General features: G+C 42.4%; 1 protein-coding gene across 1 annotated transcript in view; it reads left to right on the top strand.

The window, feature by feature from the left end:
- Window positions 1–5,111, top strand: part of LOC138666390 (uncharacterized) — a 129,326-nt gene extending 124,215 nt beyond the window's left edge. Inside the window, exons 63-80 of the mRNA XM_069754618.1 lie at window positions 297–473; window positions 559–704; window positions 871–961; window positions 1,064–1,453; window positions 1,543–1,669; window positions 1,752–1,870; window positions 1,969–2,165; window positions 2,281–2,464; window positions 2,624–2,789; window positions 2,937–3,061; window positions 3,143–3,451; window positions 3,535–3,738; window positions 3,828–3,953; window positions 4,056–4,226; window positions 4,321–4,425; window positions 4,507–4,602; window positions 4,680–4,811; window positions 4,973–5,111. Coding sequence (XP_069610719.1) covers window positions 297–473; window positions 559–704; window positions 871–961; window positions 1,064–1,453; window positions 1,543–1,669; window positions 1,752–1,870; window positions 1,969–2,165; window positions 2,281–2,464; window positions 2,624–2,789; window positions 2,937–3,061; window positions 3,143–3,451; window positions 3,535–3,738; window positions 3,828–3,953; window positions 4,056–4,226; window positions 4,321–4,425; window positions 4,507–4,602; window positions 4,680–4,811; window positions 4,973–4,987 — 2,880 coding nt within the window. The 3' untranslated portion in view covers window positions 4,988–5,111. The remainder of the gene's footprint in view (window positions 1–296; window positions 474–558; window positions 705–870; window positions 962–1,063; window positions 1,454–1,542; window positions 1,670–1,751; window positions 1,871–1,968; window positions 2,166–2,280; window positions 2,465–2,623; window positions 2,790–2,936; window positions 3,062–3,142; window positions 3,452–3,534; window positions 3,739–3,827; window positions 3,954–4,055; window positions 4,227–4,320; window positions 4,426–4,506; window positions 4,603–4,679; window positions 4,812–4,972) is intronic.
- Window positions 5,112–25,624: the final 20,513 nt, after the last annotated feature.

Raw genomic sequence — 25,624 nt, 5'->3', positions numbered from 1 at the left:
ATTCAAATGGAAAGCAAAATTAAAGAGATTAATGAGAGGCTAGAAGATGAAGAAGAATCTAATGCTGAACTGACGGCCAAGAAGAGGAAACTAGAGGATGAATGCTCTGAACTGAAAAAGGACATTGATGATCTTGAGCTAACATTGGCCAAAGTAGAGAAGGAGAAACATGCCACAGAAAATAAGGTAATTTATTTTAATGAAAATGACAGAGAATATGGTCATCAGTACAGGAGTGTGCCAAAAACATTGCTTATGATATGTTGACTAATTGTTATTTGTTTTTCAAAATTAAGGTTAAAAACCTTACTGAAGAAATGGCAGTCCTTGATGAAAGCATAGCCAAACTTACAAAAGAAAAGAAGGCACTTCAGGAAGCCCACCAACAAACTTTGGATGACCTTCAAGCTGAAGAGGACAAAGTCAATACTCTGACAAAGGCCAAGACCAAGTTGGAGCAACAAGTTGACGATGTATGTCTGGCCATGAGCAAAGTGCTTTTCGTAAGAGAAATAAATACTTGCAATAGTCGAATGCTAACATGACTTGTTATCTTAGCTTGAAGGATCTCTTGAACAAGAGAAGAAGCTTCGTATGGACTTAGAGAGGGCCAAGAGAAAGCTGGAAGGTGACCTGAAGTTGGCCCAAGAGTCTACAATGGACTTGGAAAATGATAAACAACAGCTGGATGAAAAAGTGAAAAAGTAAAACAAAAATTTTCTAAATATCTATTTTATACATTTTTATACAGTCTGGATAAGGGAAAAGTCAAACATGGTTGTGAGCTTTAAATCTTCTCTGCTTGACAGTGACTCTACTAAGCTTATACTGAGTTTACACATCTCTTTATCCCTTATTTTTATTCTACAGGAAGGAGTTTGAAATCAGTCAGCTCCAGAGTAAGATTGAGGATGAACAGGCACTGGCAGCTCAGCTACAGAAGAAAATTAAGGAGCTTCAGGTAGAAAAGCTTTTCTATTTTTTTATATAACAGACAACATTAATGTTCACTCCATAATTTTCAATCAACATCAATAGTTAAACAAAAAAACAAATCTTGTAGGCTCGTATTGAGGAACTTGAAGAAGAAATTGAGGCAGAACGTGCAGCCCGTGCCAAGGCTGAGAAGCAGCGTGCCGACCTCTCAAGAGAGCTTGAGGAGATCAGTGAGCGCCTGGAAGAAGCTGGTGGTGCAACCTCTTCTCAGATTGAGCTGAACAAGAAGCGTGAGGCTGAATTCCAGAAGATGAGACGTGACCTGGAAGAAGCCACCTTACAACATGAAGCCACTGCCGCCGCTCTCCGTAAGAAGCATGCCGATAGTACAGCTGAGCTCGGAGAACAAATTGATAATCTGCAGAGGGTCAAACAGAAATTGGAAAAAGAGAAGAGTGAACTCAAGATGGAGATTGATGATCTTGCCAGCAATATGGATTCTGTTTCCAAAAGCAAAGTAAGCACATTAAATGTATTCATAAAGCACACTTGACACCTAATGCAATCTTCAGTATAAAGTACATTCTTTTTACTCTGACCTCATAGGCAAACTTGGAGAAAATGTGTAGAACACTCGAGGACCAATATAGTGAAATTAAGACAAAGGAAGATGAGCATCTTAGGGTACTTAATGACTTAAATACCCAGAAAGCACGTCTTTTAACAGAAAATGGTAATTTCTAATGTTAAACTTAATAAAGGCTAATCTGATTCCATGACAAGAACTTTGACATTGCTTTACATGTGTTAATCAGGTGAATTTGGCCGTCAACTTGAGGAGAAAGAATCTTTAATTTCTCAGCTATCCAGAGGAAAACAGGCCTTCACCCAACAGATTGAAGAGCTGAAAAGACAGCTAGAAGAAGAAACCAAGGTTTGGTGCTAGATTGGTTAAATATATTAAGCATGTTCACTAGGCCATTTTAAAATATAAAGACCTCAAGCTAAGTAAATGTTTGTTTTTGTATACAGGCCAAGAACGCACTTGCACATGGACTCCAGTCTGCCCGCCATGATTGTGACTTGTTGAGGGAACAATTTGAAGAGGAACAAGAGGCAAAGGCTGAACTTCAACGTTCTTTGTCCAAGGCCAATGGTGAAGTCTCACAGTGGAGAACAAAATATGAGACTGACGCCATCCAACGTACAGAGGAGCTAGAAGAAGCCAAGTAGGTTTTCTTGACTTGACACATATCTTGCATTCCAAATGAAATCCAATTCCAAATCTAATTCACAAAGGTTTATATAATGTCGGTCCAATAATTCTATACTTTTGATTAACAGGAAGAAACTTGCACAGCGCCTCCAGGAAACTGAAGAACAAATTGAAGCTGTTAACTCAAAATGTGCTTCCCTGGAGAAAACTAAACAAAGACTTCAAGGAGAGGTTGAAGACCTCATGGTAGATGTAGAAAGATCAAATTCAGCCTGTGCTGCCCTTGATAAGAAGCAGAGAAACTTTGATAAGGTAAATGATTAATTACTAGGACTCCTTTTTCACATTTTCAAAATGTTCAAAGGTAATATTTCCAAAGTTGGAAAATTAAAAGCTCAGTTACTGTGGGTCACATGTAGTTTCGTTATTGTAATGGAAGAATAGTGTTATATATTGTCTTTCACTCTATAGGTCTTGTCAGACTGGAAACAGAAATATGAGGAAGCTCAGGCTGAACTTGAAGCTTCTCAAAAGGAATCAAGATCCCTTAGTACAGAGGTGTTTAAGATGAAGAATTCATATGAGGAAGCACTTGATCAACTTGAGACACTGAAGAGGGAAAACAAGAACCTCCAACGTAAGTTTCACCATTTTCCATAGATGTAAAAAGTGTGAAAGTTTTCATTTTGCTTTTCTCTACTTCTTTGGAAGAAGAATCATTTACAATATTATAGAAAGTTCTTGTTTATTGATTCATATCTTCTATTCCTGATTCTACTAATAGAGGAGATCTCTGACTTAACTGAACAAGTTGCTGAGTCTGGAAAGAGCATCCATGAAATCGAAAAAGCTAAAAAACAGGTTGAACAGGAAAAATCTGACCTACAATCAGCCCTGGAAGAAGCAGAGGTAGGTTAACCAGAACATGTTAGGATACAAAGAATAGAATAACTTATTTTCTTTTTAAACTTAATAATTTGTATATTCTAGGGTTCCCTGGAACACGAAGAGGCCAAAATCCTGCGTGTCCAACTGGAGCTTAATCAAATAAAGTCTGAAGTTGACAGGAAAGTTGCTGAGAAAGATGAAGAGATTGAGCAAATCAAGAGGAATAGCCAGAGAGCCTTGGAATCCATGCAAAGCACTTTGGATGCTGAGATCAGAAGCAGGAATGATGCTTTGAGACTGAAGAAAAAGATGGAGGGAGATCTCAATGAGATGGAGATCCAATTGAGCCATGCCAACCGCCAGGCTTCAGAGGCCCAGAAACAACTCAGGAATGTACAGGGACAACTGAAGGTGGGTTATGTGAAGATATTTTTTGAGGTTTGAGATATTGTACGAGTGCTGACTTGAAAGTGAACTGAATTCATTCTCTTTAGGATGCCCAATTGCATCTTGATGATGCCATTAGAGGAAACGATGACCTGAAGGAACAACTGGCCATCGTAGAAAGGAGAAATAACCTCATGACAGTAGAAATTGAGGAGATGAGGTCTGCACTGGAACAAACTGAGCGTGGCCGCAAAGTTGCTGAGCAAGAGCTCTTGGATGTAACTGAGCGTGTTCAGCTTCTCCACTCCCAGGTTGGACTGCATTTTATTTCTTTATTATTGAATGGTACATCTTTTAATGGAATATTCCTTCACTAACATTATAATTCTTCACTGTTCAGAACACTAGCTTGATCAACACTAAGAAGAAGCTTGAATCCGATTTATCACAACTTCAAACTGAAGTTGAGGAGGCCATCCAAGAATCAAGAAATGCAGATGATAAAGCCAAGAAAGCAATTACAGATGTAAGTAGAATTTCTGAAAGTTAAGCAAAAATACCTGTTTCATGAACATGTAATCAATCTGCAAAAGGTGACATCTTATTGTCCTCTTCATTATCATCCTAGGCTGCCATGATGGCTGAAGAACTGAAGAAGGAACAAGACACCAGTGCTCACCTTGAAAGAATGAAGAAGAACCTTGAGCAGACAGTGAAGGATCTTCAGCATCGTCTTGATGAGGCTGAGCAGTTGGCAATGAAAGGCGGCAAGAAACAGCTCCAGAAACTTGAGAGCAGAGTAAGAAAATGTTGCTTGTTCGAAACGCCTTTCCAAGAACAACATAATTTATAAATTGTGCAGCTTTCACTGACGTTATGAACTGTACTTGTAGGTGCGTGAACTTGAGAATGAGCTTGATGCCGAGCAGAAGAGAGGCTCAGATGCCATTAAGGGAGTCCGCAAGTACGAGAGAAGAGTTAAGGAACTGTCATACCAGGTACTTGATATGAAAAGACCCATATGAAATATATGTCCTCACATTAAAACAAAGTTCACATACTTCATCTTTTATTAATAGTCTGAAGAAGACAAGAAAAACGTGTTCAGGCTTCAGGACTTAGTGGACAAACTGCAGTTGAAGGTCAAAGCTTACAAGAGACAGGCAGAGGAATCTGTAAGTATACGTAATTTTTTATTACAATGGATACGAATATTTAGAGACATCTCCTCAACAACATGTCCATCTTGCAGGAGGAACAAGCCAATGTCCACCTGTCCCGATTCAGAAAGTCACAGCATGAGCTGGAAGAAGCTGAGGAACGCGCTGACATTGCAGAATCTCAAGTCAACAAGATGAGAGCCAAGAGCCGTGACATCGGCAAGGTAAGATCAAACTGCTCAAAATCTCTCTTTGATTTGATACTTGTTTGAGAATATTGCATATAAAATTAAAAATACAAACTTTTAAAAGTGAAAGTGCTGTGTTAAAATAAATGCATCTTCTCTTTCTTTTACTAACATACATCTTTGTTTTTTATCCGCAGAAGGCCGAAGAATAAAGAAGGATCGAATGTGAATTATTTACAAAGGATGTTCATAAAATATGGGCTGGTTTTGTAAATATCGGGTCAGCTTTGTAGTGTTTGTCGTCTCTAGGTGCAAATAAATTTTCTGCAGACAGTGTCTTCATTTTGTGCATTCTTTTATTAAAAGTTGTGAAATGGTAGAACACAATATTTGGGCATCCGTGAGACCAATTTTTTTTTATTTTTCATAAATCCATAGTACAAGCCATGCAGAGGTTACCTTGATCAAACCCTAACCAACAGTCGTAGTTCTGTAAATCAGTGTTAATAATGGGAAATCAGTGGTTATCAATGTCACAATTCTTGAGCAGTGTAACATACCACCCATCCTTTTTAAGTGAGCTTCACCTTGATCAGCATTCGGCAAGCACTAGTGATACATAAACTTCTTTTGCCTTACTTTCCAGCAAGGTTTGGGCCTACCTTTGTCCAATGGCCTGCCTGATATAAACTAAATGGCCCTCTCCTATGCCTGTATGACAGACATGAGTGCAGGAGCAGCGAGACAAAGTCAGTTACTGTAAAAAGACAAAGGTCAACCCTTAGCTCTCAAAAAGACATTCTCACATGTAAAGCCACACAGACCTGATCCCACTTCCTGTAACAAGACACAGACCCATCCCTACCTCTTGCAGTGAGACAAAAACCTGCCTGAACATCCCGTGAAGGGACAAAGTCTCACTCTTACTTCTTGTAGTGAGACAAAGCCCCACCCCTACTTCCTGTAGAGACAAAGCCCCACCCAAACATCCTGTAGAGAGACAAAGCCCCTCCCCTACTTCCTGTAACTTCCTGTATGGATAAAAAGCCCCACCCCTACTTCCTGTAGAGAAAAGCACCACATCTACTTCCTGTAGAGACAAAGCTCCACCCCTACTTCCTGTAACTTCCTATTGGGAGAAAAAGACCTACCCTTACTTCCTGTAGAGACAAAGCCCCACCCAAACATCCTGTAGAGAGACAAAGCCCCTCCCCTACTTCCTGTAACTTACTGTATGGATAAAAAGCCCCACCCCTACTTCCTGTAGAGAAAAGCACCACTTCTACTTACTGTAGAGACAAAGTCCCACCCCTAATTCCAATAGAGAGACAATGCCCCACCCCTACTTCCTGTAGAGAAAAAGCACCACATCTACCTGAATAGAGACAAAGCCCCACCCCTACTTCCTGTAACTTCCTATAGGGAGAAAAAGACTTGTCTTATTATCCTGGGAAGATATAAAAACCCATACCTACTTTATGTAGAGAGACAAAGACCTATCCCCACTTTCTTTAAGGAGAGAAAGTACCACCTCTACTTCTGGCAGAGGAACAGAGGCATAACTACAATACATAAAGAGATTGTATTCACACCAGGGCCCTGGAGCGTAAGGGGCCCAAAAAATCCCTTTGGCTCATATGAAAAGACAAATACTATTAAAGACATTCAATAATTGGGCCCCCGTTGTAACTTTTGCATTGGGGCCCACGAGCTTCAAGTTACGCCACAGTAGAGAGACTTAGACCTACTCCAACTTCCCGCAGCGACGTCTTCCTACTGACTGTAATCTCAGTGTTTCTGCCGCTAAAGACAGATTACACTTGTCAACAGGCAGTGGACAGTAAATTAGAAAGAAAAAATGCCTAGTGGTCAATATTTCGGAGGGACTGTTTGGGAGTAAGACAACATATTTTGGAAATAAGAAAAGAGAAAAAACTGAGGCACTCACCCTGTGGCTAAAAAGTTTTCCTTTATTACATAACAGGTGGAGGATACAGGCAGACAGAAAAAAGAGCCCAGTATCGTTCTTCTAATTCACTATGTCGCTTACTCCATGTGCAGAGCATTGCAGTAGCTTAGATATCCATGGTTATGACCACTATCAACTATCTAATTGTCACCATATGGGTGGTCATAACTATGGATGCCCAAGCAACTGCAATTCCCTACACATGGGGTAAGCGATATAGCGAGATGTCCAATAAAGTGAATTTTTCTATTGCTGCTTTGTAGAAATGAGTTCTTTCTTGCCTTTTGACAAGAAGAATTCCAATGAATAGACTGGTGTTACCACAAGCTGGCTATTTATTCAGTATTACACACTGAATGGACACTTTATTAGAGACACCAACCCTTTCACGATTGGATCTTCCTTGTCAGGCCGGACATTAGATCTATGGCCTCAGTCAGAGTTTAGCATAAAATCTAGTGATCAATTTTCCATCGATCAGTTTCGATGTGAATCCACATTAGAATAGGAAAATAGCATAATCTGGTTGTATTGGAATTAGCATGGTATTCAGTACGAGAACAACTAGGGACAGGATTTCACTGCCAATGTTTTGAGATTTTCTTTGTTCTTGAAAGAATAACCAGAATAGTATAACTGGGGGCAAAAAGCAGAAAATGGAGAACTTATCAACAGAAGCAACTTGCTGGATGAAAAGGTGAATGGTGTGAAGAATTGTTTTCATGAAGGCATCAGAGGAGGATGTGAAGAACTTCTCCAATGGCTGGGAGGTTTACTGTCAAGAAGAACGCTTATTACTCAGCATGGATGACTGATAATCGCGGATGATCAGGCACACCCTGGTCCTCAGCGATCCCCGTGGGTGGATGACCTTGATTGGTGGAGGGAAGGTTTCCTTAATACACCCTGGCTCCCTAGATGTCTATGGATGGAGGAATATATGTTGTCAGGTTGATGCAGGTGGAGGAATGGTACGGGAAGCATTTCTTGGTGCACCCTTGTTTCTCTGATAGCTGTTTCTGGGTGGTACAACACTAACACCTACCAATTAGGCACCTAATTCTAATTATTGACATTGATACATGTGTACCTGTGGATGGATGACTCATTTATGTTCTGTCAGGCTGATGGAGATGCCTAAAATAGTTTCTTAGCACCCCCTAACTCCTCTGTTGTCTCTGGATGGACAAAGCCATTGTGTCAGGCTGGCGGAGGGAAGGTGTTCTTGACGCAACCTGGCTCCTCTCATAATTATGACCCCTTTTTGTTAGGCTGGTGGAGGTGTAGTAATGATGTGGGGAAGGTTTTCTCGATGCATCATGTCTCCTCTGGTATGTTTGGATGAGTGTTTGGACAATAGGACTTACCTAACCATAGTGGCATTTCTTCCCTTTATGGGAGTAGTTTCCCAATGTCAGAAGGACATTTTTCCATACCACGAGGGTCATGTAGTCATGGATTGGTTCCAAGGACTTTGAGAGTCCATAGATCTTTATTTTATACATCATCTCTGAGAAGCTTGAAGCTTTGGTTTCTGCTCTTGTCACTTTCTGCAAACTTGACTGAGACATTCTTTCTTCCATCTGTTTCAAAAGCAATTGATTAAGGGTTGCACACATTTCCAGTGGTTCTTATAAAGATAGCTGAAATTAAAGAAGGCAGGTGCTCTAGTGGGGAGAAAAGCTGGAGATAAAATATATAGAGACTGAAATACATATGAAAGGGTGCGAGTTAATTATGGTGGCTACAGGAGTGACAAACACTCAGAAGTCAGAAGTGTGATGTTTAACTCAAATAGCTAAGACTTCAGAATGTGCTGATCGACGTCAGTGCTGCAATCCCATAATCCACCTATATGGGAAGAACGTTGAGGACTGAACTTCCACTCCTCCATGAAGCTTTTCATGTTGCTTTCAATCCATGAAAAGCTTTGATGAAATTTCAAGAGTCCATAGATTCAATTACAGCTTTCCCTCTCAAAGCAATAAATAGCACAATGCACGTACTATGCAGAAGTGAAAATGACTCAACCAATTTTAGGATTGCCTAGGCATCTCTGGGGTCCAGCTATACCTCCCGAATTAACCCAGATATTGTACATTAACACTTAGCTCAGCTGAGAATTCATGTCTTGTCTACAAGGAGAGGAAGGTAAACTTTTGCCAACCTCAGCCAGTATGCCTACAGAAACCAAGGATGGGATGATTAAATTAAAGCCCACCAGTCCTTACTTCAGATGATTAGGGAGACCCCAAACACATTATACGGTCAACCAATCCCAGCAAAAACAGTCTTCATGTGTACATTTAGGAAAATATTATAATCTTCTAAATAATATAAGCAGGTTGAATTCCAACCATTTACCAGCACTGATTGACGATTGTCATGCTCATCGGAGCCTATTTGCTGTCCTCTTTACAGAGGTCCAATGGGAGCAGTAGCGTTAATAATCGTCCTGACCCCAATCATCAATCTCTGTTTTCAAGGGATAAACCAGCTTAACAGATGCAATTGGAAATGAGTGTTCGTAACATTATTGGCCTGTCTAAATCTTTTGATATGTTCTGCTAGTTGACCACCTAATTAAAATATCGAGCTCGACTACTGGCACAAAACCCACTGGCACAAAAGTCATTTGTTGCAATTCTAATGATTTCTCTCCAGCCTCGGTAGTTCTCGGGCTAGTTACCATGCAATGGGCGGGGTGGTCGTGGCCGATGGTTGCATCTGCGCCTTGCTATGCTACAGGAAAATGGGGATCCTGACTGGGTGTGTTTACCTTTACCTTAGCGATACACCACTGCAGATCGCATGCTGCCAGTACCCAATGAAGTAGATGAGTAAGGGACACTAAAAATAAAATAAACTTTTTTTTACTGAACATACTAATGAGAATTATATACATCAGATAGCAAACATAACACTTTGAGAACACATCTTCTGTACCATCCGGAAGCAGGAACTTCATACTTACATGTGTTGGCATATTACTTCTGTTACATGTTGGATTAGACCAGCAAACCTATTTGGGAACCACCATCTTTGATTCGTGTGAGGACCTCACTTACTGAAGAGCATTGCTACAGCTCCTCATGATGACTATTCTTAAAGTACATTTGGTGTGGGCCACATGCTCCTTGGTGTGCCACTCTATCTCAAGTTCCCTGTAGGAGAACATATGCCCCAGCCTGGCCATCTTCTCTTCTATGATCCTCAGGTCTGGCTACATTTTGACTTATTTTCTAGTATAGATAACGTTTGCTGTACATCCTCACTAGCCTGACTCAAGGAATCCTTCTGCCACGTAATCCTTGATTACTACAGAACATGCTATCTGATTATAGCTTCCCTTCTTCGCATAGACAACCATTTTTCAATTCAGGTCTGCTAAACATTAGGACCATAGGTCCTTCTCCTTTCACTACTCTTCCCTATCTGCCTAACAACAGGAACTGAGTTCCTTTTGCCCATGTAAGTCCTCCCACTATGGTCTGGCCCCAATAATTAATACTATCCACTAGTTAGCTAAGTGTTGCAGGCCACAAAATGAATATCCAACATTTAAAAAAGCAAAAGGCATTATATAACCATAGGTTCTTCAAGGGAGGTGTCGACAGCTTCTTCACTCCTTTGCAACCGAACTTGATGAGATATGTGTAAATAATCTAACAACAGTTTATGTATCTTGCAATCCAAGCATTTCACCTGATAAATGAGCGTTATGCTTGTTCATCGAGTGATCGGAAAGATAATTATCATGAAATGAGTGTTCTAAAGAAAATCTGTTAACGCAACCTTGCAAATTCTATTGTTATATTAGAAGTGGGCTATGGACGAGGTTCACTCCCATTTGTCACTAAGCACCCCTTAGTGGGTTAAAAAAAATGTATATTGTACGTCTAGCTACAGACTTGTTTGAAACCTTCTGAAGATACTTTTTAGGAAAGTGTATATTCCATTTCATTCAACACTATGTTAGAGGTTGATTTCCCGCTTCTGCACAGGGGGAATCTCGGGCTGCTTCTGCTGCGGTCTCCCATTCTTCCCCTGCCGCAGTGCAACCTGCTCAGCGGAGATGTTGGTCCTTGGGTCTGGCTCAGTCTCACTCTGTGCTTAGGCTTGCTGTTGTTTTTCCAGCTTTTGCCATTAAAGCCAGTACTGGGCAGCAGCGAGCGGACGCTTTTGGGTCGAAGTCCTGCTTTTTCCCTTCTGAGCATGCCCAGGGTGAGATCTCCCGTTGGAGATCGAGGGTCACATGCTCAGATGCTGCAGTGGTTCCCATTGGTCCTCCTGGCAGGTCCTGAAAGGGCTAACTTCTGTGGCAGCTGCCCATTGGTCCTTTATTGGAAGGTCCTGAATGTACTGCAGCTATATAAGCTTCGCATGACCGCACGGCCATGCGCTAGTGTACATTTGTATACGTGTGTTTGTTGTGAGTGCAAGTCGTTCATTAAATACCCCTACCCTATTGTATGACTGTTCGCGTAAGAATTATGGCTGCTACCTAGCGCCCGACTAATCACTCAACGTGTTACACACGAATCAGCGTCTATTGCTGTGACCGCCAGTGCGGCGCCACGCGCCAGTAGTGCGCTTCCTAACCCACGTCCGGGTACTTAGTGGTGTCTGCCAGCACGGCACAGTTCGCACTTCGGTGCTCTTACTATACCTAACACACCCAGTTGCGGTGTGGTGCGCAAGTAGTCTGTACGGACTTCAACCCTGAGTCTTGGGATTGAGTTCGCTGACTCCTTGCTTGCACTTATTAGTGCGGTATTGCGGACCTGTGGCTTTACAGGGTTCGCTTCCACCGCCATATAGCGCTGTCATTTGCTAGCAGCAGGTTTTTCACCTGCACGGTGGACCCCGGACTGCGAACGCACCAATATTATTTCATCTTATACTTGGTGCGTTCCGCCAGTCCTAACACACTGTTTACTAGAACGTTTTGATGAGTGCTAATCTGACATCGTCGTAGACGTGCGGAACATCGGTGAATAATATCTTCATGGTAGCTGAAGTTTCGTACTACAGCCAGTCTCTAATCCCTTTATGTTCACGCAGTTGTTGCCAAATTGTTTGTGTGGCGCATTGATGACAGTTCAATTTCTGGTATAATGACAGACTGAAATCCCCTCTTGGCCGTTGTTTCGATATACAATGGAAGTCCCATGGAGCAGATGCAGCTCCGTTTTCCACATAAACAGTAATATGAGCATAATACCAGGATAAGATTGTATGTCCTGTCTAAAGAATGGCAACATAAAAACAGGAAAAAGAGATATCACAGATCAACTGATACTTGCCATGTAGTGGAGAACCAAAAATTCTCTGGGTCCTATTGGTGGGACTAATGACATGAAAGGAGAGTGGGCCCCACACTGTGTAAAACACCTAAAATATTCTCAGCAGGTACTCACCCTGTCTTGGTTGCAGCGGTGCTTGTGCATTTCGCAACTGTTCTGACCTTATGTCCAGTACATGAGCCAATTAGTACCATGAGATGCTCGTTGTTGAGGTGACGTAGTTACTGCAGCCAAAACACTGGAGCCGATGTTGGACCTAGAGAGGATGAATACCTGCTTAGTGTGTTATTTTATGTATTTAACAAAGTTTGGGGCCTCTTTCCTGAAGGTGGACAAACCCCTTTAACTGCTTGCTTAATGCTTCAGCGATTTTTCAGCTTTGCGTTTTTGCTTTTTCCTTTAAAGTATTTGAGGGGTGCGTTTTTTAAAATGGTATCACTTTTGGGGAGTTTCCAATATATAGGCCCCTAAAAGTCCACTCTCCCAGTGGGTTATGGAACCCACTAACCATAACAGTAAAATCTGCACTATTATTTGGCGCTCCTTCCCTTCTGAGTTTTGCACTGTGCCTGAAAAGTACTTCTCAATTATATGTAGGATATTGGTGTACTCAGGAAAAATTTCCCAACAATTTGTAAGGTCCCCTCTGCTCCGTTACCCTTGTGAAAATGAAAAATTTGGGGCAAAACCAACACTTTTGAGGAAAAAAATGTATTTTTTTCATTTTCACAGTTCAAAATTATAAACTTCTGTGAATCACCTGTAGATTCAAGGTGCTCACCACACATCTAGATACATGCCCTGTGGGGTCTAGTTTTCAAAATGGGGTCACTTGTAGGGGTTTCCATGGTTTAGGCACATCAGGGGCTCTCCAAACGTGACGTGGCGTCCGCTTTCAATTCAAGCTATTTTTGCTTTCAAACATTCAAAAGGTGCTCATTCCTTCCGAGGCCTGCCATGACCCCAAACAGTAGTTTTCCCCCACATATGGCGTATCTGCATACTCAGGAAAATTGAACAACAAATTGCATGGCTCATTTTCTCCTGTTACCTTTGTGAAAATGCAAAATTTGGGGCTAAAAGTACATTTTTGTGGGAAAAAATGTGTCTTCTTTATTTTCACGGCTCTACGTTAATAACTTCTGTGGGGTTCAAGGTGGTCACCACACATCTAGATAAATTCCTTGATGGGTCTAGTTTGCAAAATGGTGTAACTTTTGGGGGTTTTTACTGTTTAGATCTATCAGGGGCTCTCCACTTTCAATTCCAGCTATTTTTGAGTTCAAAAAGTCAAAAGGTGATCCTTCCCTTCTGAGCCCTCTTGTGCGCCCAAACAGTAGTTTTCTCCAACATATGGGGTATCAGCGTACTCAGGAGAAATTACACAACACATTTTGGGGTTCATTTTCTCTTCTTACCCTTATCAAAGTAAAAGATTTGGGGCTAAAGTAACATTTTTGTGCAAAAAAGTAAAAAGTTTATTTTTTCTTTCGCATTCCATTAAGTCCTATGAAGCACCAGAAGGGATAATAAACTTCCTGAATGTAGTTTTGAGGACTTTGAGGGGTGCTGTTATGTTTGCTAATGACAGGTGTTATGAAGGCAATCCAGAAACACAGTGTGCTTAGCGATCAGAGCGCACACAGTGATCTGACAAATACCCAAAAATACAAGAACGAGCTCTGAGACGTGGAAACTCTGTAGACTGCACACCTGATCCTATCCTAAACACAACTAAAAGCGGCTGTGGATTGCGCCTAACAACTACCTAGGCAACTCGGCACAGCCTAAGAAACTAGCTAGCCTGAAGATAGAAAAATAGGCCTGACTTGCCCCAGAGAAATTCCCCAAAGGAAAAGGCAGCCCCCCACATATAATGACTGTGAGTAAGATGAAAAGACAAAACGTAGGGATGAAATAGATTCAGCAAAGTGGGGCCCGATATTCTAGGACAGAGCGAGGACAGTAAAGCGAACTTTGCAGTCTACAAAAAACCCTAAAGCAAAACCACGCAAAGGGGCAAAAAAAAACCACCGTGCCGAACTAACGGCACGGCGGTACACCCTTTGCGTCTCAGAGCTTCCAGCAAAACAAAAGACCAGCTGGACAGAAAAAAAGCAACAAAAAAGCAAAAAGCACTTAGCTATACAGAGCAGCAGGTCACAGGAACAATCAGGAGAAGCTCAGATCCAACACTGAAACATTGACAAGGAGCAAGGATAGCAGCATCAGGCGGAGTTAAGTAATGAATCAGTTAACGAGCTCACCAGAACACCTGAGGGAGGAAGCTCAGAAGCTGCAGTACCTCTTGTGACCACAGGAGTGAATTCAGCCACAGAATTCACAACAGGGTGCAGTTTTTACAATGGTGTCACTTTTGGGTATTTTCTGTCATATAGGTCTCTAAAGTCACTTCAAGTGTGAGGTAGTCTCTAAAAAAATGGTTTTGTAAATTTTGTTGGAAAAATAAGAAATTGATGATCAACTATTAAGGCTGCCGTCACACTAGCAGTATTTGATCAGTATTTTACATCAGTATTTGTAAGCCAAAACCAGGAGTGGAACAATTAGAGGAAACGTATAATAGAATCATATGCACCACTTCTGCATTTATCACCCACTCCTGGTTTTGGCTACAAATACTGAGGCAAAATACTGACCAAATCCTGCTAGTGTGACGGCAGCCTAACCCTTACAACTTCCTAACAAAAAAATATATTTAAAAAATTATGCAGATGTAGAGTAGACATGTGGAGAATGCTATTCATTAATTATTTTGCGTGCTATAACTATCTACCGTAATTTAAGGGCATAAAAATGTAAAATTTGAAAATTGTGAAATTTTCAAATTTTTTTCTAAAAATTTCAACACTTTCTAAATCACATCGGCAAAAATGTACCACTTTTATGACGTACAATATGTCACGAAAAAACTTTATCAGAATCAGTGGGATCCCTTGAAGCGTTCCAAAGTTATTAGCACACAAAGTGACACTGGTCAGATTTCAAAAATTTGGCTTGGTCATTAACCCCTTCATGACCCAGCCTATTTTGACCTTAAAGACCTTGCCGTTTTTTGCAATTCTGACCAGTGTCCCTTTATGAGGTAATAACTCAGGAACGCTTCAATGGATCCTAGCGGTTCTGAGATTGTTTTTTCATGACATATTGGGCTTCATGTTAGTGGTAAATTTAGGTCAATAAATTCTGCGTTTATTTGTGATAAAAACGGAAATTTGGCGAAAATTTTGAAAATTTCGCAATTTTCACATTTTGAATTTTTATTCTGTTAAACCAGAGAGATATGTGACACAAAATAGTTAATAAATAACATTTCCCACATGTTTACTTTACATCAGCACAATTTTGGAAACAAAATTTTTTTTTGTTAGGAAGTTATAAGGGTTAAAATTTGACCAGCGATTTGTCATTTTTACAACGAAATTTACAAAACCATTTTTTTTAGGGACCACCTCACATTTGAAGTCAGTTTGAGGGGTCTATATGGCTGAAAATACCCAAAAGTGACACCATTCTAAAAACTGCACCCCTCAAGGTACTCAAAACCACATTCAAGAAGTTTATTAACCCTTCAGGTGCTTCACAGCAGCAGAAGCAACTTGGAAGGAAAAAATGAACATTTAACTTTTTAGTCACAAAAATTATCTTTTAGCAACAATTTTTTTATTTTCCCAATGGTAAAAGGAGAAACTGAACCACGAAAGTTGTTGTCCAATTTGTCCTGAGTACGCTGATACCTCATATGTGGGGGTAAACCACTGCTTGGGCGCATGGCAGGGCTTGGAAGGGAAGGAGCGCCATTTGACTTTTTTAATCAAAAATTGGCTCCACTCTTTAGCGGACACCATGTCACGTTTGGAGAGCCCCCGTGTGCCTAAAAATTGGAGCTCCCCCACAAGTGACCCCATTTTGGAAACTAGACGCCCCAAGGAACTTATCTAGATGCATAGTGAGCACTTTGAACCCCCAGGTGCTTCACAAATTGATCCGTAAAAATGAAAAAGTACTTTTTTTCACAAAAAAATTCTTTTAGCCTCAATTTTTTCATTTTCACATGGGCAACAGGATAAAATGGATCCTAAAATGTGTTGGGCAATTTCTCCTGAGTACACCAATACCTCACATGTGGGGGTAAACCACTGTTTGGGCACATGGTAAGGCTCGGAAGGGAAGGAGCGCCATTTGACTTTTTGAATGAAAAATTATTTCCATCGTTAGCGGACACCATGTCGCGTTTGGATAGCTCCTGTGTGCCTAAACATTGGCGCTCCCCCACAAGTGACCCCATTTTGGAAACTAGACCCCCCAAGGAACTTATTTAGATGCCTAGTGAGCACTTTAAACCCCCAGGTGCTTCACAGAAGTTTATAACGCAGAGCCATGAAAATAAAAAATAATTTTTCTTTCCTCAAAAATGATTTTTTAGCCTGGAATTTCCTATTTTGCCAAGGATAATAGGAGAAATTGGACCCCAAATATTGTTGTCCAGTTTGTCCTGAGTACGCTGATACCCCATATGTGGGGGTAAACCACTGTTTGGGCGCACGGCAGGGCTCGGAAGGGATGGCACGCCATTTGGCTTTTTAAATGGAAAATTAGCTCCAATCATTAGCGGACACCATGTCACGTTTGGAGAGCCCCTGTGTGCCTAAACATTGGAGCTCCCCCAGAAATGACACCATTTTGGAAACTAGACCCCCAAAGGAACTAATCTAGATGTGTGGTGAGGACTTTGAACCCCCAGGTGCTTCACAGAAGTTTATAACGCAGAGCCATGAAAAAAAAAAAAAAAATTATTTTCTCAAAAATGATCTTTTAGCCTGCAATTTTTTATTTTCCCAAGGGTAACAGGAGAAATTTGACCCCAAAAGTTGTTGTCCAGTTTCTCCTGAGTACGCTGATACCCCATATATGGGGGTAAATCACTGTTTGGGCACATGCCGGGGCTCGGAAGTGAAGTAGTGACGTTTTGAAATGCAGACTTTGATGGAATGCTCTGTGAGCGTCACGTTGCGTTTGCAGAGCCCCTGATGTGGCTTAACAGTAGAAACCCCCCACAAGTGACCCCATTTTGGAAACTAGACCCCGAAAGGAACTTATCTAGATGTGTGGTGAGCACTTTGAACCCCCAAGCGCTTCATAGAAGTTTATAATGCAGAGCCGTGAAAATAATAAATACGTTTTCTTTCCTCAAAAATAATTATTTAGCCCAGAATTTTTTAATTTTCCCAAGGGTAACAGGAGAAATTTGACCCCAATATTTGTTGTCCAGTTTCTCCTGAGTACGGTGATACCCCATATGTGGGAGTAAACTACTGTTTGGGCACATGCCGGGGCTTGGAATTGAAGTAGTGACGTTTTGAAATGCAGACTTTGATGGAATGCTCTGCGGGCGTCACGTTGCGTTTGCAGAGCCCCTGATGTGCCTAAACAGTAGAAACCCCCCACAAGTGACCCCATTTTGGAAACTAGACCCCGAAAGGAACTTATCTAGATGTGTGGTGAGCACTTTGAACCCCCAAGTGCTTCATAGAAGTTTATAATGCAGAGCCGTGAAAATAATAAATACGTTTTCTTTCCTCAAAAATAATTATTTAGCCCAGAATTTTTTATTTTCCCAAGGGTTACAGGAGAAATTGGACCCCAAAAGTTGTTGTCCAGTTTCTCCTGAGTACGCTGATACCCCATGAGTGGGGGTAAACCACTGTTTGGGCACACGTCGGGGCTCAGAAGGGAAGTAGTGACTTTTGAAATGCAGACTTTGATGGAATGGTCTGCGGGTGTCACGTTGCGTTTGCAGAGCCCCTGGTGTGCCTAAACAGTAGAAACCCCCACAAGTGACCCCATTTTAGAAACTAGACCCCCCAAGGAACTTATCTAGATATGTGGTGAGCACTTTGAACCCCCAAGTGCTTCACAGACATTTACAACGCAGAGCCGTGAAAATAAAAAATCATTTTTCTTTCCTCAAAAATTATGTTTTAGCAAGCATTTTTTTAGATTCACAAGGGTAACAGGAGAAATTGGACCCCAGTAATTGTTGCACAGTTTGTCCTGAGTATGCTGGTACCCCATATGTGGGGGTAAACCACTGTTTGGGCACACGTCAGGGCTCGGAAGTGAGGGAGCACCATTTGACTTTTTGAATACGAGATTGGCTGGAATCAATGGTGGCGCCATGTTGCGTTTGGAGACCCCTGATGTGCCTAAACAGTGGTAACCCCTCAATTCTACCTCCAACACTAACCCCAACACACCCCTAACCCTAATCCCAACTGTAGCCATAACCCTAATCACAACCCTAACCGCAACACACCCCTAACCACAACCCTAACCCCAACACACCCCTAACCACAACCCTAATTCCAACCCTAACCCTAAGGCTATGTGCCCACGTTGCGGATTCATGTGAGATATTTCCGCACCATTTTTGAAAAATGCGCGGTTAAAAGGCACTGCGTTTTACCTGCGGATTTTCCGCGGATTTCCAGTGTTTTTTGTGCGGATTTCACCTGCGGATTCCTATTGAGGAACAGGTGTAAAATGCTGCGGAATCCGCACAAAGAATTGACATGCTGCGGAAAATACAACGCAGCGTTTCCGCGCGGTATTTTCCGCACCATGGGCACAGCGGATTTGGTTTTTCATATGTTTACATGGTACTGTAAACCTGATGGAACACTGCTGCGAATCCGCAGCGGCCAATCCGCAGCCAAATCCGCACAGTGTGCACATAGCCTAATTCTAAAGGTATGTGCACACGCTGCGGAAAACGCTGCGGATCCGCAGCAGTTTCCCATGAGTTTACAGTTCAATGTAAACCTACGGGAAACAAAAATCGCTGTACACATGCTGCGGAAAAACTGCACGGAAACGCAGCGGTTTACATTCCGCAGCATGTCACTTCTTTGTGCGGATTCCGCAGCAGTTTTACAACTGCTCCAATAGAAAATCGCAGTTGTAAAACCGCAGTGAAATGCGCAGAAAAAAACGCGGTAAATCCGCCATAAATCCGCAGCGGTTTAGCACTGCGGATTTATCAAATCCGCAGCGGAAAAATCCGCAGAGGACCAGAATACGTGTGCACATACCGAAACCCTAACCCTACCCCTAACCCTACCCCTAACCCTACCCCTAACCCTAGCCCTAACCCTACCCCTAACCCTAACCCTAACCCTAACCCTAGCCCTAACCCTACCCCTAACCCTACCCCTAGCCCTAACCCTAACCCTACCCCTAACCCTACCCCTAACCCTACCCCTAACCCTAACCCTATTCTAACATTAGTGGGAAAAAAATTTCTTTATTTTTTTATTGTCCCTACCTATGGGGGTGACAAAGGGGGGGGGTCATTTATTATTTTTTTTATTTTGATCACTGAGATATAATCTATCTCAGTGATCAAAATGCACTTTGGAACGAATCTGCCGGCCGGCAGATTCGGCGGGCGCACTGCGCATGCGCCCGCCATTTTGGAAGATGGCGGCGCCCAGGGAGAAGACGGACGGGACCCCGGCTGGATTGGTAAGTATGATGGGGTGGGGGGGACCACGGGGGGGGGGGGATCGGAGCACGGGGGGGGAATCGGAGCGCGGGAGGGGTGGAACGGAGCACGGGGGCGTGGAACGGAGCACGGGGGGGCTGGAATGGAGCACGGGGGGGTGGAACGGAGCACCGGGGGGGTGGATCGGAGTGCAGGGGGGGTGATTGGAGCACGGGGGGGTGATTGGAGCCCGGGGGGAGCGGACAAGAGCACGGGGGGAGCGGTGCACTGGACGGAGGGGAGCCGGAGCAGTGTACCGGCCAGATCGGGGGGCTGGGGGGGCGATCGGTGGGGTGGGGGCACATTAGTATTTCCAGCCATGGCCGATGATATTTCAGCATCGGCCATGGCTGGATTGTAATATTTCACCAGTTATAATAGGTGAAATATTACAAATCGCTCTGATTGGCAGTTTCACTTTCAACAGCCAATCAGAGCGATCGTAGCCACGAGGGGGTGAAGCCACCCCCCCTGGGCTAAACTACCACTCCCCCTGTCCCTGCAGATCGGGTGAAATGGGAGTTAACCCTTTCACCCGATCTGCAGGGACGCGATCTTTCCATGACGCCACATAGGCGTCATGGGTCGGATTGGCCCCGACTTTCATGACGCCTACGTGGCGTCATGGGTCGGGAAGGGGTTAAGTTCAAAAGAGGCTAAAAATTTGGCTTGGTCATTAAGGTCAAAATAAGCTAAATTCCTTTCTTTTTTTAATCTACAGGGTGGGCCATTTGGTGGATACACCTGGGTGGGCCATTTATAAAGTTGCATTAAAAAATGGCTGACTTCAAAATGGCCGCCATGGTCACCACCCCTCTTGAAAAGTTTTCCCCCTCCCATATACTAATGTGCCACAAACAGGAAGTTGATATCACCAACCATTCCCATTTTATTTAGGTGTGTCTATATACATGGCCCACCCAGGTGTATCCATAAAAATGGCCCACCCTGTATAGGGTCTGATAGAAATATACAGATGGCAGAACTGGGGCCTTTATTATTGGCCATTAATATGGACAGAGGGAGCCTCCTCCTTGGCCTACCTGTTTAGATGCTGCGGCAGTAATAAACGTGACTGATGTAGTTCCTGATAGGATGTGCTCATCTTTTGTTGGCTGGGCTCTTCACTGCTGTACATTTAAGGCTCTCTCATTAAGGACCAGCCTCAGTGCCGTAAATGTATGCCGTAAGGTGAGAAAAGGTTAGCGTTCACTGACTTCTTAATTGACCTCTTGAAGCAGTAACAAGTTATTTTTTTTTCAAACCAATGTAAAATATTTAAAAGTAAAGTGGGGGAAAATCATTTCCTAACTCTCCCCGGGATATTAAGAATGAATTATCATTACTTCCACTAATAATATGCATTCACATACAGTGAATGAAATAAGTATTTGATCCCTTGATGATTTTGCAAGTTTGCCTACTGAACAGTCTATAATTTTAAGGGTGGGTTCATTTTAACATTGAGAGATAGAATATCAAAAATAAAATCCAGAAAATCACATTGCATAAATTATATACATTTATTTGCATTTTTCAGTGAAAAATAAGTATTTGATCCCCTACCAACCATTAAGAGTTCTGGCTCCTACAGACCAGTCAGACGCTCCTAATCAACATGTTACCTGCATTAAAGACAGCTGTCTTACATAGTCACCTTTATAAAAGACTCCTGTCCACAGACTCAATCAGCCAGACTCTAACCTCTACAACATGGGCAAGACCAAAGAGCTTTATAAGGATGTCAGGGACAAGATCATAGACCTGCACAAAGCTGGAATGGGATACAAAACTATAAGTAAGACACTGGATGAGATGGAGACAACTGTTGGTGCAATAGTAACATAGTAACATAGTAACATAGTTAGTAAAGCCGAAAAAAGACATTTGTCCATCCAGTTCAGCCTATATTCCATCATAATAAATCCCCAGATCTACGTCCTTCTACAGAACCTAATAATTGTATGATACAATATTGTTCTGCTCCAGGAAGACATCCAGGCCTCTCTTGAACCCCTCGACTGAGTTCGCCATCACCACCTCCTCAGGCAAGCAATTCCAGATTCTCACTGCCCTAACAGTAAAGAATCCTCTTCTATGTTGGTGGAAAAACCTTCTCTCCTCCAGACGCAAAGAATGCCCCCTTGTGCCCGTCACCTTCCTTGGTATAAACAGATCCTCAGCGAGATATTTGTATTGTCCCCTTATATACTTATACATGGTTATTAGATCGCCCCTCAGTCGTCTTTTTTCTAGACTAAATAATCCTAATTTCGCTAATCTATCTGGGTATTGTAGTTCTCCCATCCCCTTTATTAATTTTGTTGCCCTCCTTTGTACTCTCTCTAGTTCCATTATATCCTTCCTGAGCACCGGTGCCCAAAACTGGACACAGTACTCCATGTGCGGTCTAACTAGGGATTTGTACAGAGGCAGTATAATGCTCTCATCATGTGTATCCAGACCTCTTTTAATGCACCCCATGATCCTGTTTGCCTTGGCAGCTGCTGCCTGGCACTGGCTGCTCCAGGTAAGTTTATCATTAACTAGGATCCCCAAGTCCTTCTCCCTGTCAGATTTACCCAGTGGTTTCCCATTCAGTGTGTAATGGTGATATTGATTCCTTCTTCCCATGTGTATAACCTTACATTTATCATTGTTAAACCTCATCTGCCACCTTTCAGTAAGAAAATGGAAGAAATACAAAATGACTGTATTTGGGGTACCATGCAAAATCTCACCCCGTGGGGTATCCTTGATCGTGAAGGTGAGAGATCAGCCTAAAGCTAGACGGGGGGAACTTGTTAATGATCTCAAGGTAGCTGGGACCACAGTCATCAAAAAAAACATTTGTAACACATTACACCATAAAGGTTTAAAATCCTGCAGTGCCCGCAAGGTCCCCCTGCTCAAGAAGGCAAATGTGCCAGCCGGTCTGAAGTTTACCAATGAACACCTGGATGATTCTGTGAGTGATTGGGAGTTGGGAGTGATTGCTGTGGTCAGATGAGACAAAAATTGAGGTTTTTGGCATTAACTCAACTCGCCATGTTTGGAGGAAGAGAAATGCTGCCTATGACCCAAAGAACACCATCCTCACTGTCAAGCATGGAGGTGGAAACATTATGTTTTGTGAGTGTTTCTCTGCTAAGGGCATGGGACTACTTCACCGCATCAATGGGAGCAGGGTCGGACTGGGGTGTCTGGGGCCCACCAGGGGAATGGACTCTAGGGGCCCACCCTACAGCTATATGTAAATATCTGTCAGTCGCTATCCCCATTATAGTGGAGCATCGACTGTAAAATACCGACACCTCCTGCACATCTACTGTGTGCCCCCATAACTGAGATGTATAATTATGGTAGTTTACATTAATGGGGTACTTTGATTAAAACAAGTTATCACCGATCCATGGGCTCCATAGGATAGGTGATCGCTTAGGTCCGACCATTCGAAATGGCACCAATTGGTAGAATGAGGAAGTTTTATCCCTGACATGGCAATTATCATCATTTTAAAATGCAGTGGTTTGTAAGAGGTCTGAGCTCCATTCATTCTCTTTGGGGCTTCCAGAAAAAAAACAAGTGCAGCCACGAGGAAATGAATGGATCAGTGGTCAAGTCAGACATGCCACTCCAGTCTAATGGGGATAAAAAGTTCCACATTTTGCTGAATGGCTCCAAGCAGTAAGACCCCCATCAATCAATACGTTATCACTTCTTCTATATGGGGGCATTGGGTCAATAATTAGGGCATCATATTAAAACACACCAAATATGTAAGAAACTAGATTGTGGCCCGATTCTAACGCATCGGGTATTCTAGAATATGCATGTCCCCGTAGTATATGGACAATGATGATTCCAGAATTTGTGGCAGACTGTGCCCGTCGCTGACTGGTCGAGGCAACCTTTATGACATCATCGTCGCCATGGCAACCATTATGACATCTACGTCGATACTGTTCTCGTTGCGGATTGGTCGAGGCCTGGCGGCCTCGACCAATCAGAGACGCGGGATGTCTACGTCCTTTATGACATCATTGTCCCTGTGCCCGTCGCTGATTGGTCGAGGCCTGGCGGCCTCGACCAATCAGAGACGCGGGATTTCCAGGACAGGCAGACAGACAGAAAGACAGACAGATAGACAGACAGACAGACAGACGGAAAAACCCTTAGACAATTATATATATAGATAATGATAAAGTGCCTAACAAAAATGGACATATATAGAGTTCAGTATAATATGGTAGAATCAGAAAAAGAAAAAATGTAAGCAGGAACCAATCATAATAAAAAATAAAAAATTTTATTGACAAAAAAGAATCAAAAAGATAGACAAGGTTATTAAAAAGTGGGAAACCAAAAAAATTGACACCAGGAACCGACCACATGTTAGGAAGAGGCTAGCACACTTCACAGGATAATGCATCCAAGAAAGAGGCAAAAATTCCAAGTGAAAAAAACTTTATCCTGAAGGAGTGTGAAGGACTGCAAGGGAAAAAAAGATGGTACAAAGGTTACCTCAGGTGGGTGCCAGTGCTGCCCGTACGCACGTTTCGGCTATTGCCTTCTTCTGGGCGAAGTTTTTTTTCACTAGGATCTTTTGGCTCTTTCTTGGATGCATTATCTTGTGAAGTGTGCTAGTTTATCAGTCTCCATGTACAACCTCTTAATAACATGTGGTGGCTTTCTGGTGTCAATTTTTTGGTTTCCCACCATTAATAACCTTGTCTGTCTTTTTGGTTCTTTTTTGTCAATACAATTTTGTATTTTTTATTATGATTGGCTCCTGTGTACAATTTTTCTTTTTCTGATGTTATCACTTATCCTGTAGAGAGGTGACAACTTTTTTTTCACAGGAGAACCCTTGTAAGTGCATCTCTGCCGTTGTATTCCAAGTATCTAATCTCTAATGGAAATAAAGAATCTTCTACTAATTAATATCAGAGAGAACAAATGACAGCAATACACAACACAATCCACTATACCAAGACCAATAATACCACATACAGGGAAGAAATACCGCCATACCATGACCAGACCACATATTACCACCACATAGTGACCGAATAATCTATATATATTTAATTGCCTAAGGGTTTTTCCGTCTTTCTGTCTGTCTGTCTGTCTTTCTGTCTGTCTGTCTGTCCTGGAAATCCCGCCTCACTGATTGGTCGAGGCCGCCAGGCCTCGACCAATCAGCGACGGGCACAGCGACGATGATGTCATAAAGGACGTAGACATCCCGCGTCTCTGATTGGTCGAGGCCGCCAGGCCTCGACCAATCAGCAACGGGCACAGCGACGATGATGTCATAATGGTTGCCATGGCGACGAGGATGTCATAAAGGTTGCCTCGACCAATCAGCGACGGGCACAGTCTGCCGCGAATTCTGGAATCGTCATTGTCCATATACTACGGGGACATGCATATTCTAGAATACCCGATGCGTTAGGCCGGCTTCACACTCAGCGTATGAAAATACGGTCCGTATATTACGGCCGTAATACGCTGAAATGTCCTGAAATGGCTGTTTATAGATCGTGGGAAATTTCCTAGAAAGCTCCCAGGCTTTCTAGGCAAGTTCCCACGATCTATAAACAGCCAGCAGAGGGCGCCTCACCGCAAATGAAGCTAAATATAGCTCATTGATCTATATTTAGACTCATTCCCCGGGGTTTTGCAGCGAGGAGCAGCCTGCATTAGCAAAGCTCCTTGCTGCAAAATGTTTTAACCCCTTCAGAAGGATTTACATCGTTGGACGTTACAGATCTGCGGAGGGTAAGTATATTGTTGGTTTATTATGTTTGTTCTTTCACAGAACGAGGGTCTTCAGTGACTGGATTGGGCGTAGAATAAAATACTCCAACAACCATTGTTTTTATTTCATTAAAATAATTTTAAATAATGTGTTTGTGTTTTATTTAACCCTTTCATTCAATTGTATTAATAATGGATAGGTGTCATAATTGACGCCTCTCCATTATTAATTAGGCTTAATGTCACC

The sequence above is a fragment of the Ranitomeya imitator genome, chromosome 2, assembly GCF_032444005.1.
Source record: "Ranitomeya imitator isolate aRanImi1 chromosome 2, aRanImi1.pri, whole genome shotgun sequence".
NCBI classification, from domain to species: Eukaryota; Metazoa; Chordata; class Amphibia; order Anura; family Dendrobatidae; genus Ranitomeya; species Ranitomeya imitator.
The sequence above is the reverse complement of the archived record's forward strand: the minus strand, read 5'-3'. Positions and strand labels throughout refer to the sequence as shown.